This window comes from Bolinopsis microptera, chromosome 11 (genome assembly GCF_026151205.1).
Source record: "Bolinopsis microptera isolate Bmic1 chromosome 11, MBARI_Bmic_1.0, whole genome shotgun sequence".
In the NCBI taxonomy this organism is placed as follows: Eukaryota; Metazoa; Ctenophora; class Tentaculata; order Lobata; family Bolinopsidae; genus Bolinopsis; species Bolinopsis microptera.
In genome coordinates, this window is record NC_087082.1 from 18,033,242 (window position 1) to 18,049,270 (window position 16,029).

A 16,029-nucleotide genomic window follows, 5' to 3' on the forward strand; every position below is an offset into this window, starting at 1 on the left:
ACAGCAAATCTATCTTCTCTGCGAACTGGGCCCGAGTAACTTGTTTTGAAATACAGCAAATCTATATTCTCTGCGAACTGGGCCCGAGTTACTTGTTTTGAAATACAGCAAATCTATATTCTCTGCGAACTGGGCACGAATTACTTGTTTTAAAATACAGCAAATCTATCTTCTCTGCAAACTGGGCACGAGTTACTTGTTTTAAAATACAGCAAATCTATCTTCTCTGCAAACTGGGCACGAGTTACTTGTTTTAAAATACAGCAAATCTATCTTCTCTGCAAACTGGGCACGAGTTACTTGTTTTAAAATACAGCAAATCTATCTTCTCTGCAAACTGGGCACGAGTTACTTGTTTTAAAATACAGCAAATCTATCTTCTCTGCAAACTGGGCACGAGTTACTTGTTTTAAAATACAGCAAATCTATCTTCTCTGCAAACTGGGCACGAGTTACTTGTTTTAAAATACAGCAAATCTATCTTCTCTGCAAACTGGGCACGAGTTACTTGTTTTAAAATACAGCAAATCTATCTTCTCTGCAAACTGGGCACGAGTTACTTGTTTTAAAATACAGCAAATCTATCTTCTCTGCAAACTGGGCACGAGTTACTTGTTTTGAAATACAGCAAATCTATATTCTCTGCGAACTGGGCCCGAGTTACTTGTTTTGAAATACAGCAAATCTATATTCTCTGCGAACTGGGCACGAGTAACTTGTTTTAAAATACCGCAAATCTATCTTCTCTGCGAACTGGGCACGAGTTACTTGTTTTAAAATACAGCAAATCTATATTCTCTGCGAACTGGGCACGGGTAACTTGTTTTAAAATACAGCAAATCTATCTTCTCTGCGAACTGGGCCCGAGTTACTTGTTTTGAAATACAGCAAATCTATATTCTCTGCGAACTGGGCCCGAGTTACTTGTTTTGAAATACAGCAAATCTATCTTCTCTGCAAACTGGGCACGGGTAACTTGTTTTAAAATACAGCAAATCTATCTTCTCTGCGAACTGGGCACGAGTAACTTGTTTTAAAATACCGCAAATCTATCTTCTCTGCGAACTGGGCACGAGTTACTTGTTTTAAAATACAGCAAATCTATATTCTCTGCGAACTGGGCACGGGTAACTTGTTTTAAAATACAGCAAATCTATCTTCTCTACGAACGGGGCCCGAGTAACTTGTTTTAAAATACAGCAAATCTATCTTCTCTGCGAACTGGGCACGAGTAACTTGTTTTAAAACACAGCAAATCTATCTTCTCTACGAACGGGGCCCGAGTAACTTGTTTTAAAATACGACAAAGTTAACTGCTGAATGTTCCCGGTCAAAAATTAATTATAGTTTATATTAAAATATTGTCTATTGTCTATGTTTTACTATAATACTGGGAGCCTTGTTGTAAAAAATAGGGTACATACCATTACTTGAAAGTCGTTATTTCGGAGTGAGCAACCATTTTGTTGACTAGCGAATCTAAATTGAAATAGTCGAATATCACTCAATTTCAGTTGCAGGTCGTCATCCTTAAAATTAGAGAGCAAATAATTTCATTTTGTACTCGACTTAAGTCAATATAAATAGAAATTACAGCAATTTGAAGTAACAGCATATCAAGCTATATCATACATATTACATAATTATGAAAGCCTCGCAAAGATCTCGATTAAATCTGTAAACGTACATTTAACGGTAAGATATGTAGATAGCGCGCAATAGTTGCGCACGCACAAAACCAATATGGCTGCCACACAAAGCAACAAACTGTAACAAAAAATGAAAATTGTGAATTCAACCAGCTTATTCACTATTATCCAACGCGACATTGGTTTGGGCGCATTATCGACACGTTTTAAATGCGCGGAACATTTTTGTGCGCGGCACTAGCATTTTAAATTTTCAAAATTTAAATCATAGCCAGAGTTATGGTTATTTTTCAAAACAAATTTTGAGGCAAATTTTACGTGTAAATTATCCATTTTTTATTCATGATCACTCATAGTTTGAACAATTTTCCTTGAATTGAATTGAACTCTTCGATATTCGATTATTGAGACAATTATCTAAAGAACAAGATTACTTTAAAACTAAACATACGTGATTTGACTTAACATGAAGCTTGAGGAGATTTTAAAAGTGAAATTCAATCATTTTGTGCGACGTATGAAGCCCGCGGCGTTCGCTGGGGTGTTGATGAGTAATAATAGTTTTTGTTATTTGTCATATTGACAAATACGCGTTCAATTTAATGTTGTGTGTTGATAAATATGGTAGTAATATGATTTTAAATGTATGACACGAGTATCATTCTTACATTACATTAGAATTATATAAATATATAATTCTGGTTTTGCATCAAAAAGGAAGTAACAAATGTTTTTCTGCAATCATATTTAAGTTACAAATCACTAAACTGTAAACTGAAAACACAAAGCCACGCGCCGATTTGTACGGCATTTTGTCATTATAACAACTTCTTAAATACCACAAATTCTACCCAGTTCATTTTTCTTATAATTAATATTGAACATAACTTTTGTGAAATAATAATTTGATATTAACTCCAAGTATCATTCGTTAAATTTTAGTCCAAGATTGGTTTTTTATTTTCAGATGCGCGCATGTTTTGCTTGATTTTACAATCTGCAATCTTTGAATATTCTCCGCATAACTTCGGCTTGGAATTTACAAAAGTGTGCTGCTAACTGTATAGTAGCAACGAATTTAAAACCTGTTTTGTCAAACACAAATTTGATTAAATTCATTTTAACTGCGTTTGTTGTTTTTCAATAATTATTTCTATTGACTTGACAAGTCAAAACGTTAGTTAAATATCGGTTTTATGAAAATTTTCAAGTATTGCTACAGGGCCTTTGGAATGACTTTAGATGGTGCAAATTTAAACTATTGCCAGGAACTTCATGTGTTTGGTCAGTTTGGACTGTCAAATTTAAATTCTTTGCAGCTTCCCTATTTTGATCGTTTTTTGCTCATTAATGGTCAATGACTAAAATCCAGATACATAAAACGGATTTTAATTTATATTTCATTAGTAAAACTAAGTAATAGTCTGTCGAAAGACTGTTACTCATTGCAATAAAGTTGTAATTCTACTAACGTGTACAAATGGCTCTGTTCTGTAATTTTATTATCTTCAGCTGTATGTGTGCAGCTGGTTATGAAAAGTTGAGAACCGTTTGGTGTTGATTTAATTTACGGGATCAACTCTATTTTAGGATTCAAATTCATTCATGCCCTTGTTAACTACATTTAATAAAGATCAATGTGGCAAAAAAACTTAAGTGCTTTTAATTTATTGTAAAACCAATAAATCTTCAATTAGAATGAACACACGACCGGCACTTCACACGGTGAAAGACAACCTTGGCATTCATCAGCAGATAACATGCATCAGCAGATAACCCTTACTCTTCAGATTATTTAATAATTATGAGGTATTTACTAATCACTTATAACTTATAATTATAATTCGTTTCGTTTATACTTTGATCTATGAAAAGCTCTGTTACTATAACTTTCATAAAAATTTGCTTTTAAACCTTACCTAATTTGGCACATGATATCATGAATATTGGATAATTTGTATTTTAACATAAATATAATCTATCTGTAATTCTGTATTTAATCCAATATAGTCTTTACAAACTTCAATTCTTGTAAAAATTTTGCATCAGGAAAATGTCAATAAATTAAACTTTTGAGAACAGAGCGCTTTAACTGAGTCAATGAGAACCTATGATAGCTTCATTGATCCAGCTGATCTGCAATACTAATGGACATTTTTTTCAGAACGAATACCGACGGTTTTAGCCTTGAAACACTCTCCCATGTGACTTATGTTAGTGTAGGTAAGTACTTGGCATTTTAAAAAAATTGCAACTGTACGACAGTTCATAGCAGTGTATGTTATGTCGAAAGTTAGTTATTTTTGGTAACTGGAAACAACACAGCAATAGCAGCAAATCTGGGGAAACTTAGTGGACATTGGCTAACTTGTCTAGACTTGCCTTAAATTTTGACAGTGAACCTTGTGATCTCTATCAGTGGTTAATCTTTAGTGGTAATGCCATGAATTTTACAATATATGCAGATAAATGGTTTATTTTTGGTGGTTAACAATTGGTTAAGATAACACTAATGTGCTAAAAACAGCTGTTAATGTGCGAAAACGTGTATTAAACATGCATATGTAATCATATTTTAACATTTGAAATAGCCTATTATACCCCATCATACTTAAGCTTGCACCTGCACAGTGGGCACAAGCCCCAAATAACATAGCTTTAGCCGATAAATTGGTAAAAAATCTGCAATTTAAAAAAATGCCCAAGATGATTTTTTTTGTATATTGTAGGGAATACTCTAGGCTTTTAAATGGAGTTATATATGGAATAGGGCGGCAAATGCCGGCAACACAACTATATTTGGGCTGGAAGGCCAAAAATTTGCCTAAAAATGGGGCAAAAACTCAGGTTCATGTCAAAAATCAGCTAAATTAGATAGCCTATTAAGGTTTTTTCAAATAAATTAAGATTTGAGAGTTGTTTGGAGATATGAAAGGAGTCAACTTACTATATTATCTCATTTGTGTAACAGACATAGAGTAAGAGCTATTTTTCGCTGCCAAAAAGCCAAAAAATTGGTTTGCGAAAAATCGCAAATTTCGCGGCCGCGTAGCAGTTAAACGGTAAGGAATTTTGGTCATAGATCAGACAAGGCTGGTTGGTCGGAGGTCGGTCGGGCGCCGGTAGGTGAACGCCGGTCGGAGGTTGGTCGGAGGTCGATCGGGCACCGGTCGGGCGTAGGTCGAGCGCCGGTCGGAGGATCCATTACTGTCAGTCGTATCTTATTGTACAAGTCTATCGAACTCTGCACTACATCGCTTCGTGAGAAGGCGGCTGGCCGGGATAGTGGAGCTGGACCTGGAGCTGGACCTGGAGCATGAAGCGGAAGGGCTTGACCAGCACTGGTGTTCATCGTCCTGTTGGCAGTTGGAAACATGATGGGCTGTGTCGGAGAGGACTGCGGCTGGAAGGGATTAAGAGGGCCAGGGGCTGCATGGACATCTGCGAGGTGGACAACACACCTCTGACCGGCGCCCGACTGACCTCCGACCGACCGACCTCCAACCAGCGCTCGACCGGCGCCCGATCGACCTCCGACCAACCTCCGACCGGCATTCACCTACCGCCGACCGGCGCCCGACCGACCTCCGACCGACCAGTCTTGTATGATCTATGACCAGAATTTTTCATTTTGGTTTTTGCATTTTGTAGGGAGCCAGTTTTCCTATCAGATCATTTTAAATGCATCTTAAACTGACAAACTCAATTTTGAGCCTAAAGTAGCCTGGTATCAATTATTATGGCGTAAGTGGCTGTTTTAGTGGTTTATTTGATTGCTATACCATAGTCATAGCAGCTTCATAATTGATTATTACTGTAAGTTCTAAGGTGTCGATAATTGGTGGTTAATATTGATCAAAACCGACCATTTGTTAACAATTAGTCACATATTTTATTCAATTTATTGTAATTCGTGTACCAAATGTGGTTTAAAAGATACGATATATGTGCTGAAAACAGCGGTTAAATTGGTTTGAAACGTGCAATTACCCACATATATGAAGCCACGTATCTACATTTGATACGTATCTAGTATCCTCCCTTAACAATTATTCTGACGTACTGAGTTGAATTTCAGAGCTTAATCATCGCTTGAATGACTTAAATGTACATCTTTGTTGGGTATATTTTAATGTCGAAGCGTGTAATAAATGTTAGAATTTATTTATTTATTTATTAAAATATGGCTATTTAGGTGGTTTATCTATCTGTATACTCACATGTCATGATACGAGCTTCATTATTCATTTGTACTGATAATAATGAAGTGCTGTAAAATGGTGGTTAATAATGATCCAGAGAGATATTATTCTATCATTTATGTAGAATGTAGATCATTGTTTAATAAGTCTGAATGGATGTACAAAATTTTGTAAATTTGCAGCCGTCTCACATGTCACTATAAAGTGCTTGTCACTATATAGTCCTGTCCCTATATAGTGCAGCAATCCTCAAATGTATCTAACCATCTCATTATAGCTTGTTGTGCTCTCTTTAGTACTGTTTGGCTATTATGGCAAGTGAACTCCAATCCGTAGCAGAATCTACGGTAAAACTTTTCTTGTCAACTAATCTTAGATTTTAGTACTGCCAAAATGAGTATATCTTCAATATTCTGCTTCTCAATTTGTAAGCAGTAAATTCTAATGTAGGAATCAACATTATCATAGAAGTGTTGAAAGTAAACCCTTTTAATGCTTTCAACACAGCTGTGATCTAAACCAGGTATTATCTGGCAAGCTAATAACCTGATGTTTCAGAAATGGAAGATGTTCTTCCCAGTGACCTTCATCATGTCCATCCTGTGGATCGCAGTATTCTCCTACCTCATGGTTTGGTGGACTGAGACACTCGGCCGAACTCTTGGCTTGGGAGAGAAACCAGAGGTTTGTCTACACTTCAAATAGTTTGTTAAACTCTTACTTTTTTGTGTGTGTTCTTTACACAGTGAACACACAAGTTCAAGTCATTACCTTCGAAGGTCTAAATTAGATTAGTCTCATGAAACTTAGATTTGAAACAAAAGAAAACAGATGCGATTTTGACGTCACAATTCTTGTGACCTTATATAGTGCAGAGAGTACAGAACATTCTATAGTTATTACAATGTATGTATAGTGTATACATCAATATCCTTGGAACACTCCGACTTATTGTAATATTTCCATGGTTAGGTTCGCAAATCAAGTTCCCTGATTATTTTTTCCATCCTAACATGCACTTTTTAGTCTGGAAAGTAGACGTAAATTCTACGTCTACTTTCTAGTAGATGTTTCTAGTAGTTACTTTCTGCTACCTCCATGCCAACTTTACCCAGCTGCCACTGCACCAGCACGTTATAATTGTAGTAACCTCTGAATGGTACCCTCTGCTTGTTGGTAATTGTAAGAGATACTAGTCAAAAGCTATACTCGGGAAAATGTAAAATCAGCTATTATCTAATCTTTCTGCTACGTTAACAGCATCTTACTATTATGTCAATATAATGAAGTAAGTAAGATTTAGGTCTTCATTTCCTTGAAGGCACTGCCTAGTGTTTAGTTGTGTTCCCAGGTTCGTCATTGTGGGCAATCTTACATCTACAAGATTTAACTTGTGGTTGTGCATCTTACCATCTCATTATAGCTAACAACATGAACAATCGTTAAACATTGTCAGATTTGAACCTCTCATGGCAACACCCCTGTCACAAACCCACTGGCAGGGAGTCACCAAGAGCTATAAGTTTAAGTTTAAGAGCTATTATAATTTCACTTACTTTACATTGCAGACCAATAATTAGAACAGTGTCCATATATATTACGAAAAATAACGTGATTAAGACTTCGGTATATGGCAAATATACGGAATAAGGGATGTAAGGTACATTATAGGGTACAGGATAATGTGAATGTAGGTATTTATAACATAAGGTTATAATAGATGTAAAGTATATTGTAATGTTAAATATAGATTTAAGATACAAGGTAATGACAATGTTAACTCCAGATGTGAGACACAAGGTAATGTATTCTGGGTAAAATTATCTTTATCCCGGTTGTTGCGACAAGTAAAAATGCTCTTATTAGGGAAAGGAGATTACTCGACGTTTCAATGTAACTACATCGTATTCATGATCTCAAATTATTTGTTATATAGTAGTGTTGAAAGTATTAAAACAAGGTAATGTTATCGAGTTAGAGTTTTCTGCACTGTATCCAGGAGTAGGGGCTTGTCTGGTAGGGTGTCTAGGAAGTTTCCAAGAGATGTCTTGAAGCTTGTCAAAGTCCTTTGAGTATTGACAATTTCGGGGAGAACATTCCAGAGTCTTCCAGCTCTCACGGCGAATGAGTGGTCGTAGGTGGACTGTGGAGCGTGCACCAGCTGATGCTTTTTTTGTGAGAGAAGGGAGTATAACTTTAACTCCCAGTCTGGCATTCTCTCTGAACTGTACATCTAGGTCATTTGGACATATACCCTGGAGAACTTTCCACAGAATATGTATCATGGTGCAGCGTTCTCGGCGTCTTTGCAGTGATGTAAGTTTCAGTTCCTTCAGTCTATTCCAATAATCGGTGTCTCTGAGCCCTAGAATCCGTCTAGTGAACTGGCGTTGTATGATCTCGATAGACTGGATATTATAGATCTTGTTTGGATTCCAAAGCGGGCAGCAGTACTCCACTCTGGACCTTATCAGGGATTTATAGAGCTGGAGCATTACAGGTGTTGTCCTGTCTTTGAATACTCCAAGAACCCAAGATGCCATCTGACGTCTTCTCAACTCGAAATCTTTCCTTCATAAGCCCGCTCATTGGATGTGAACTAGAGGCTTCGTTATTCGCCAGAACGAATCTAGGTTTATTACGCGCAAAAATTGTACACGCCGTATTTGTGATAATATGCTACAGGAAAAAGTTTGGATTTGGCGGGAAATTGATGATCCTTGCACACTCAATAATTCCAGAACATTCCAGGATTTAAGGCAGAGTTTTATAACATGTATGTTGGTCACAGTTATTTTTTTGCCGAATGAAAGAAAATTGTAAGCAATAATTGCGCGAGCATAACACGCGCATTTCTGAGCCGCGCGTCATTGAGCAAAGATTTTTAAAATTTTAGCCTTTTCAAGCTTTAAAGTCAACCATAACTTGACTTCTGATGATAACTTTACTAAGTAATTAATACTATTGTAGAGGTAATCGTTTATACTTCAATTCAGTTAAAAATTCAGTCCGAAAGAAGGTAAATTTTGTCTCAAATCGCTACTAAAGAGAAAAATTCGGATTTGTGTATTTTTTGGACAACTTTCTGAGTCTTCAGCATTCTCTCTGGTATTGAACTGTTTGATTTCTCAGGTTTATACAACCTCCGGAAGTACAGAGAACAGAGCATGTGGAATCTCGATAGCCTCTTAAGAGGACGTAAAAGCAACTCTGATCTTGGAGGCGGGAATTATCAAAGATTTCAACAATTCCAGGTCACGATTTTAAAACAGTAAGCCAAGTTTAGCAGTTTGAGATGCACTGGATTTCTCTCGTTACTGCACTCAAGTGTCAGATTTAATTTTACTGAAACTTAAGTCTCACCCGTATTATTAATTAGTTGCTTATATTAAAATCTGTTTCAGATGTCGAAGGTAATGGATAGCAGCGTCTAGAAATGCCCACTGTACAACTGAGAAGTGCTCCTTCGTTGCCCTCCTTCTCCAGACACTACATGTCAATAGACAATACTCCGAACAAAAAGTTTTAATATAAGTAACTGCTAAGGAGGGATTGTCGTTGAGAAAGGCATTTAAAAGACCAATCCAGAGCTTCATTTCACAGCAGACCATCAAGTTTTACAACAGATAGAAACAGAATCCTTAGCAAACTGTGCCCAGCCCAAAACCTACCAAATCAGACTGATAAAAGCTGCTCATATCTGCTACAGCATCAATTAAAAATCAATGTTATAGCTGAATATAGCGACGACTCCGAACTAATCGATGAAGATGCGATGCTGGTCGCTTCTTGTATTAAAAATAATCTGAGACAAACAATGTAATTACTATAATATTGTAGCATAATGACGCTTTGCGTTTAGCTGCTTTCCAATTTCTAATTATGCATTTCATCCTATAGTACAACTTGTAATATGATTAACTAATCAATATTAACCTAACACTAGAGAAGCTTTTTGATGAAAATAGTAAACAACTTATTTCAGTTCAAACTAAATTAAAGGTCAGACCGGGATTCGAACCCTCAGCTAGCACGGTCAATCGCCCTCTTAGCCAACTAAGCTATCGTGGCGGGGGCCGAAAATCAATATTAAATATCATATTCTCGTGCTCGCGCATTCCCTTCGCAAAGTTATTCTACGACGGTGTAAATTTTTAGCCATTTTGGGGCTATTGCGCGGCGCGGAAGCTTTAAACTGTCATAACTCTGTCCAGGAACATTCCCCAGAACTGATTAAACTTGTGATTTCCTAGTCAGAGGACGTACTTTACGAAAATATATGATTTGTCATACCTGCGTCCACACAGTGGAATCACAAATGGGTATAGTCGCGAACGCAAAGAAACCGCAGGGTTTTAGACCTCTTAATCAAGGCCAATCTCTCCCAACTAAATTAGGTTCGGTAGTTAAGTATGATTGGAAGGTTCTGACAAATTTTCAGCATGATTCAAGTTCAGGAACCGAAAATATGACAGAATAATACGACAAAAATCAACGAATTTCGTCAAATTACGCGACTTTTACACCTAATTTTGCTCCAAAAGCCGCGCACCATCAAATATGGCACCTAGGCGAAACTCACTGATCATTCCAAAAAGGTATAATAAATTTGGTACTGTGAAAATTCTCACAGTCTCTAGAAAACGATGGTACAAAAATTTTTAAAATCCGAGCAAGTTTATTTTTATCGTGCACCGCCTAATTTGCGCATACGGAGCAGCTTATATAACTTTTGCGCCATTTCACATTTTGTGTCTGATCTTGCTACACGTTGTATATACCTCTCTCGTGTACTCGAAGCGTGCACTCCAGCCGCGGTCTGCTTTCAGCGTGTGTCAAGTCTTGTAGGTTAATAACCTACCAGGACGCGCGCCGAGTTGGACTCGTTAATTGCAGACGGTTCGAGTTGGACTCGTTGACGGTCCTAATATTTGAAACAAATATTTTACGAGTATCACCCGTTAACAGTTAAGTCAAGTCTGAACTGAGAGTGGGGCGACATTCGCTTACAATTTTGAAAAGAAAACATTTACTGCATGTCGCATGAGTGCATCTCAAATAGCCGAAAACAAAATCGACAAAAATGTATTATATCGCGCGTAACATCAACTGGCAGCACAATAAACAATAAAATGACTAGCTCCTATTAGTATTACTATTAGTATTACGGTTATATAAAGCACAAGCTAGCTTTACCATGCCTAGCTTGAGCTGCACGGTTTATGGTTCTACTTCTAAAATGTGAATGCTCATGTTTCTCTTATATATATTATATACGTAGGCTAAATACTAATAGAAGCTAAGTAAAACGAACACAAACTGCAAACAAAAGGATTCAAGTTGGTTTCAACTGTCGAGGGCCCTTGATTTTATATTAGAAACATCTCAAAGTTCGATCGTGTACATTGCATTGTACATTGTATATTGTACATTGTACATTGTACAGTGATTTAGCACACTCGCATAAAAACGTCGATTGCAATTCAAAACATGGCATGATAACCGAAAAATGTAATAAAAACGTGTCTGCTCCTTTATAATATTTATAAAACTTCGCAGAAACTTTTATGCTATACAACTATTATGGTTTATGAAACGTAACTACGTAATAAGTAGCACTACGTTTTATTCCGCAAAAAACATTAAATTAACTTTGGAACAAACCCGGTAGTTTGGAACGGTACCATGTAAAACTGATAGCTACTGAAAATACGAATACTCCACATGCAACTGCAAGGCATTGAAAGTAATACCATTGTAAATGTGATCGAATTGTTGCAGCCAGAAATACTTAATATTGTGTAATGTGTGGTATCGTACTTTAAGAACCCGTTGGGCGTTGTTCTCTATACAATATATTATATGTAGTGCTAGAATTAAAATAGTTCAGACTCTTGGGACAAAATTACTGGGCCGCGCTCAGCCTGTCATTCCGCCTAATCTCTATGTTTATGAACATAATAGCCTGAGGTCCCCAGGTAAGGGACAAAATTAATCTGAACAAAGAATCATTGTTGGGATTGCATGCATATGATGCAGGTGAAGAGAACTTCAAAACAGATTGCATCTAAATACCTGGTGTCCGGCCCCGTGATTACAGTCAGAGTCAGATTCCATTTCCACACTTGCTCTGACGTCACTTTTTATACTGTTGCCGTACACGCCGAAGAAAAAGTTCGTTTGCTCCTCAGTTTGTTTACTAACTTCGTATCTGATCAATGTGAATTTATACCCGGTGTCAAAAAGGGTCTATATATCCAACGATATTCAGTTGCTTATTAAAACCTTGCAAAATCTAGAATTTGCCACAATCAACGCACAACAGGATCTTTGAATATTTTAGATTATTAAACAGTTTCATTGATAATTGATGATATCGTTAGATGTCAAAAATGATTTACTTCTCCTGGAGGATTACTGGATAGAGAAGCTTGGGACAGCATTCCCTCTTGGTCTTAATGACAAGAAGAAAGGAACGGGCAACATCTCCCAAGATCGGGTTATGAATTATTTTAGTGGACAGATTGCTCGATACAAACGTGGCAGAGGGAATGGAAAGAAGAAAGTTCAGCCTAAGAAGTCTCTGGATACCATAGAGTCTGATATTAACAGGCTGAAAGATAACATCTCTTCAGAACATTCCATATACAAAACATTAAAATGTTATAGCTTATCAGATTTAGACACTCTCTACTCTTTGAGTCAAAATAATTCAGGATTGATTTACAACGTATGTTCCTCTTTCTGTTCAACATTTTCCCCCAAATACCATCAGAACAAATCTGAATCCAGTAATAGAGAATTTATAATTGTTCCATTTAATTGCAAATTCATTGATAATCTTAACCTAAAATCTATTTTCTCTGACACTTCAGTCATTGATTTGCTTCCCATTTTGATTCAGTCTTTTACACCATTACAGATTTATTATGAGTATAATGATCCTATAAGTCTTTCTATTTGTAACTATGCTTCATTCTTAAAGAAACTTTCTATTTCTGATATTAAATCTATTTTAGGTAGTCCATGCGATTGTCACTCCTCCCCTTTCAATTATCCTCCTCATGGACATGTAGTTACTGGTAATTTAGATATTGTTGATAATGTTGAACTTAGGGAAGTACTTTCCTACGGTTGTAAATACAGAATTCCCACATTTAAATCTCCAGATGAGATATATATGTCAGTTACCGAAGCTGTCGATAAATTTATAAAATCAAAAAGTAGAAAGTACTGTCAAAAAGAAGTAAAGTTCAGCGATTGGAAGGAAAAAGTGTTATCAATAGTTTCCAATCGTATTGAATATTACAAGAAAAACTTTCCTGAAACATTTGAAATAAAAGAAAACACACTGGAAAAAGATGATGTTAAAAGAAGTCTTAAAATGCTGAAAAGTAAATACATTATTTGTAGTATCGACAAAGCTTCTGGTAATTTTTCATTTATTTGTAAAAAGTTTTATGTAAAAATTCTTGTCAATGAAATGGGTTTTGATCCTAATACTCTAGAATGTATAGGTAATGATACATATAAACCCTGTAGCGAAGACGAGACTCATTATGTCAATAAAATATCTGAGAGTCTAAAGGAGAGATTTAATGTACAAGTTGAAGATAAAAACTTGCGACTAGCACGCATCTTCTGGAACCCTAAGCTTCATAAGAACCCTTACAAGGCGAGGTTCATTGCAGGTGCCCGTTTTTGCGTTACGAAACAACTTAACGTCCAAGTTAACTGTTGTCTGAAACTTTTGAGGAAATACTTCAAGAAATACTGCGAGGCAATCTACAACAACAGCGGTATAAACATGTTTTGGAGCATAGATTCCTCAAGTGAATTCCTTGAAGCTATCAAAAATAGCGATGTTTATAATATACAAGTATATGATTTTACTACTCTTTATACCAGATTAGACTTGATTGAAGTAGAGAATATGATTAATGAAGTTGTTGATTTAATATTTTCAGACCGTAATAGATATATTTGTATTTCTAAAAGAGACAGTAATACATGTTTCTTTTCCAATAAAACCTATGATTGTCATGCATGCTTTAGTCAAGATGACCTAAAAGAGGCTGTTAAATTTATTATTTATAACACTTATGTCGTCTTCGGTGGGATTGTATTCATACAAACCAAGGGTATTCCTATGGGTGGAAATTCAAGTTCCCCTATAGCTGATCTCACTGTTGGCAAAAAGGAATTTAATTATATGAAACGTTTACTTCAGGAAAAGAAAATGGGATTAGCAAAGATATTATCCAATAATAAACGATATGTTGACGATTTATCTATTATTAACTACCTTTACTTTCATAAATTGATTAAAGATATTTATCCTAATTCATTGGAGATGGAGCGAGCTGGTTCCAATAATAAAATCATTAACTACCTTGATTTAAATATTAATATTTCCACAGAAGGACTAGAAATATCAGTGTATAACAAAACTGATGATTTTAATTTGCATGTTGTATCCCTTACATTTCCTCACAGTAACATCCCAACCGAGGTTGGCTACAACGTTTTTTCAAGTCAAGTTCTTAGATATGGTAATGTTTGCACTAGATTGGATATCTTTACCTCCCATCTTCACAAAATATTCAAAATTCTAATTGATAGAGGATATAGCCGTGATAGACTGATTAAAGGCATTAAACGTTGTCTGAGGAAATATGATAACGTTTTCAGGAAGTTCGGTATTCTAGATGACCGTAACATTATTAAAGAACTCCCCTGATATCTTTTGATTTATTGAAACACGGGTACTAACTCTGCTAAACTGAACAAATTCTGAAACTTAGGTGAATAAGTGTACAACGTGCTAAACCGAAGTTCAGACTGACCAGTGAAAATGGGCGAGCGTACCAAGTGTCATTTTAATTAGAAGTTTTAGTCAGTGATTTATTATTGAAGCTTGTAATTACAATATCTAATGCTCCTATAAATACTTTAATTAATTGTTTGTCCCGTTATTCTTTTTCCTTCCTCTTTTCCTTGTCATCCCCTTTAGTTTTAAGATTCTTGCTATAAATGGCTACAGCTAACACTATTAATGCTAAGTACCAAACAACAAGTGGGAGGTGGATCGTTGGTACCATTAAATCGATTTAACACCGCAATTCCAGTCGCAAGCCTGGGACCACTACTAGCATAGTCACAACATCTACAAAGCTGCCATATAGCCTGACTGACAATTTTCTCGACTGACTGACAATGTTTCTTCTTTTTCCCCATTTAGAATACAAAGATTAGTACATTTTAGCTTATGATTAATATTATATTTTTACCTATAGTTTACTTAGATGCAATACAATTAAAATAATGCTTTGGCAAAAGCAATAGTGCGTCTCATAGTAAATAAATCATTGGCAGCCAAAATTGAACGAGTTCGGATTAAAAAGACTGGTAGAGTCCGTAGGCCAACTTTAGTAACGGACCCACTATAAGTAACAATAACATAACGTTTTACAAAAAGCAAAAGAATCGAAAACTTTGGACAGCACGGGCTGCAACTTCATGTTTATCAAACTTTTCTTATCACCAGACCGGCCAGAACTAACAAAGTGTGTGTTACTCAAGATCAAGTCAATAACTTGTCAGAATTATGGACTGAGGACTCCATGTTGTTTGTGTGTGTAGAAGAAATTTTAAACTGTTAATAACTAACTTTTCAGTTGGGCCAAGAGCTGTAATTGTATTGATAAGGGTTTAACTTTATTGTGTTTATCTTTAATGTTGATATCTGGGTACGTAGTTAATAGGTATAATTATAGGTATAATTATAGGGAACTGGTAATAATAATATAACTGTAACTGGTAAAGTAGGTATTTATTTTTAGTTGCTTCTATTATTTTTTTTCTTAAAAGTAGCTGGAAATCCGGACGTGCGGGGGAGGGGTGGTTTTTGAAAATTCGGACAAACCCGGTCAGGGGGAGAGGGTGGTCTGAAAATCTGCGATTTTGGCGGACGTCGTAAGTAGATGGCCCCTAAGTGGTAAGCAGCAATCAATACCTCACCGTGTCACTAACGGGTTATAATGATGGCTGGAACATTCCAACTATTCCAATACATTATTGGTTGCACTGACTTCCTAAACTAATATAGGACTACAATTACCGTAACTATTTGTACCACTATAGGACTACAACCGTAACTATTTGTACCACTATAGACA

At 36.1% G+C, this 16,029-nt stretch overlaps 2 protein-coding genes across 3 annotated transcripts in view; both read left to right on the top strand.

Moving 5' to 3' along the window:
- The window catches only part of LOC134823189 (polyunsaturated fatty acid 5-lipoxygenase-like), a 1,185,970-nt gene that overhangs the window by 479,821 nt on the left and 690,120 nt on the right, over nucleotides 1–16,029 (top strand). The window lies entirely within an intron of this gene.
- On the top strand, nucleotides 3,344–9,873 carry LOC134823238 (sodium/potassium/calcium exchanger Nckx30C-like). Of its 2 annotated transcripts, none has more exons than XM_063834635.1 (5): nucleotides 3,344–3,458; nucleotides 3,814–3,868; nucleotides 6,410–6,535; nucleotides 8,984–9,122; nucleotides 9,256–9,873. In XM_063834635.1, the coding sequence occupies exons 1-4, from the start codon at nucleotides 3,454–3,456 to the stop codon at nucleotides 9,041–9,043; spliced, it is 246 nt and encodes an 81-aa protein (XP_063690705.1). In that variant the 5' UTR covers nucleotides 3,344–3,453; the 3' UTR covers nucleotides 9,044–9,122; nucleotides 9,256–9,873. The 2 variants fall into 2 exon arrangements, with proteins under 2 accessions (XP_063690705.1, XP_063690704.1); XM_063834634.1 differs by having other exon boundaries at nucleotides 8,984–9,105.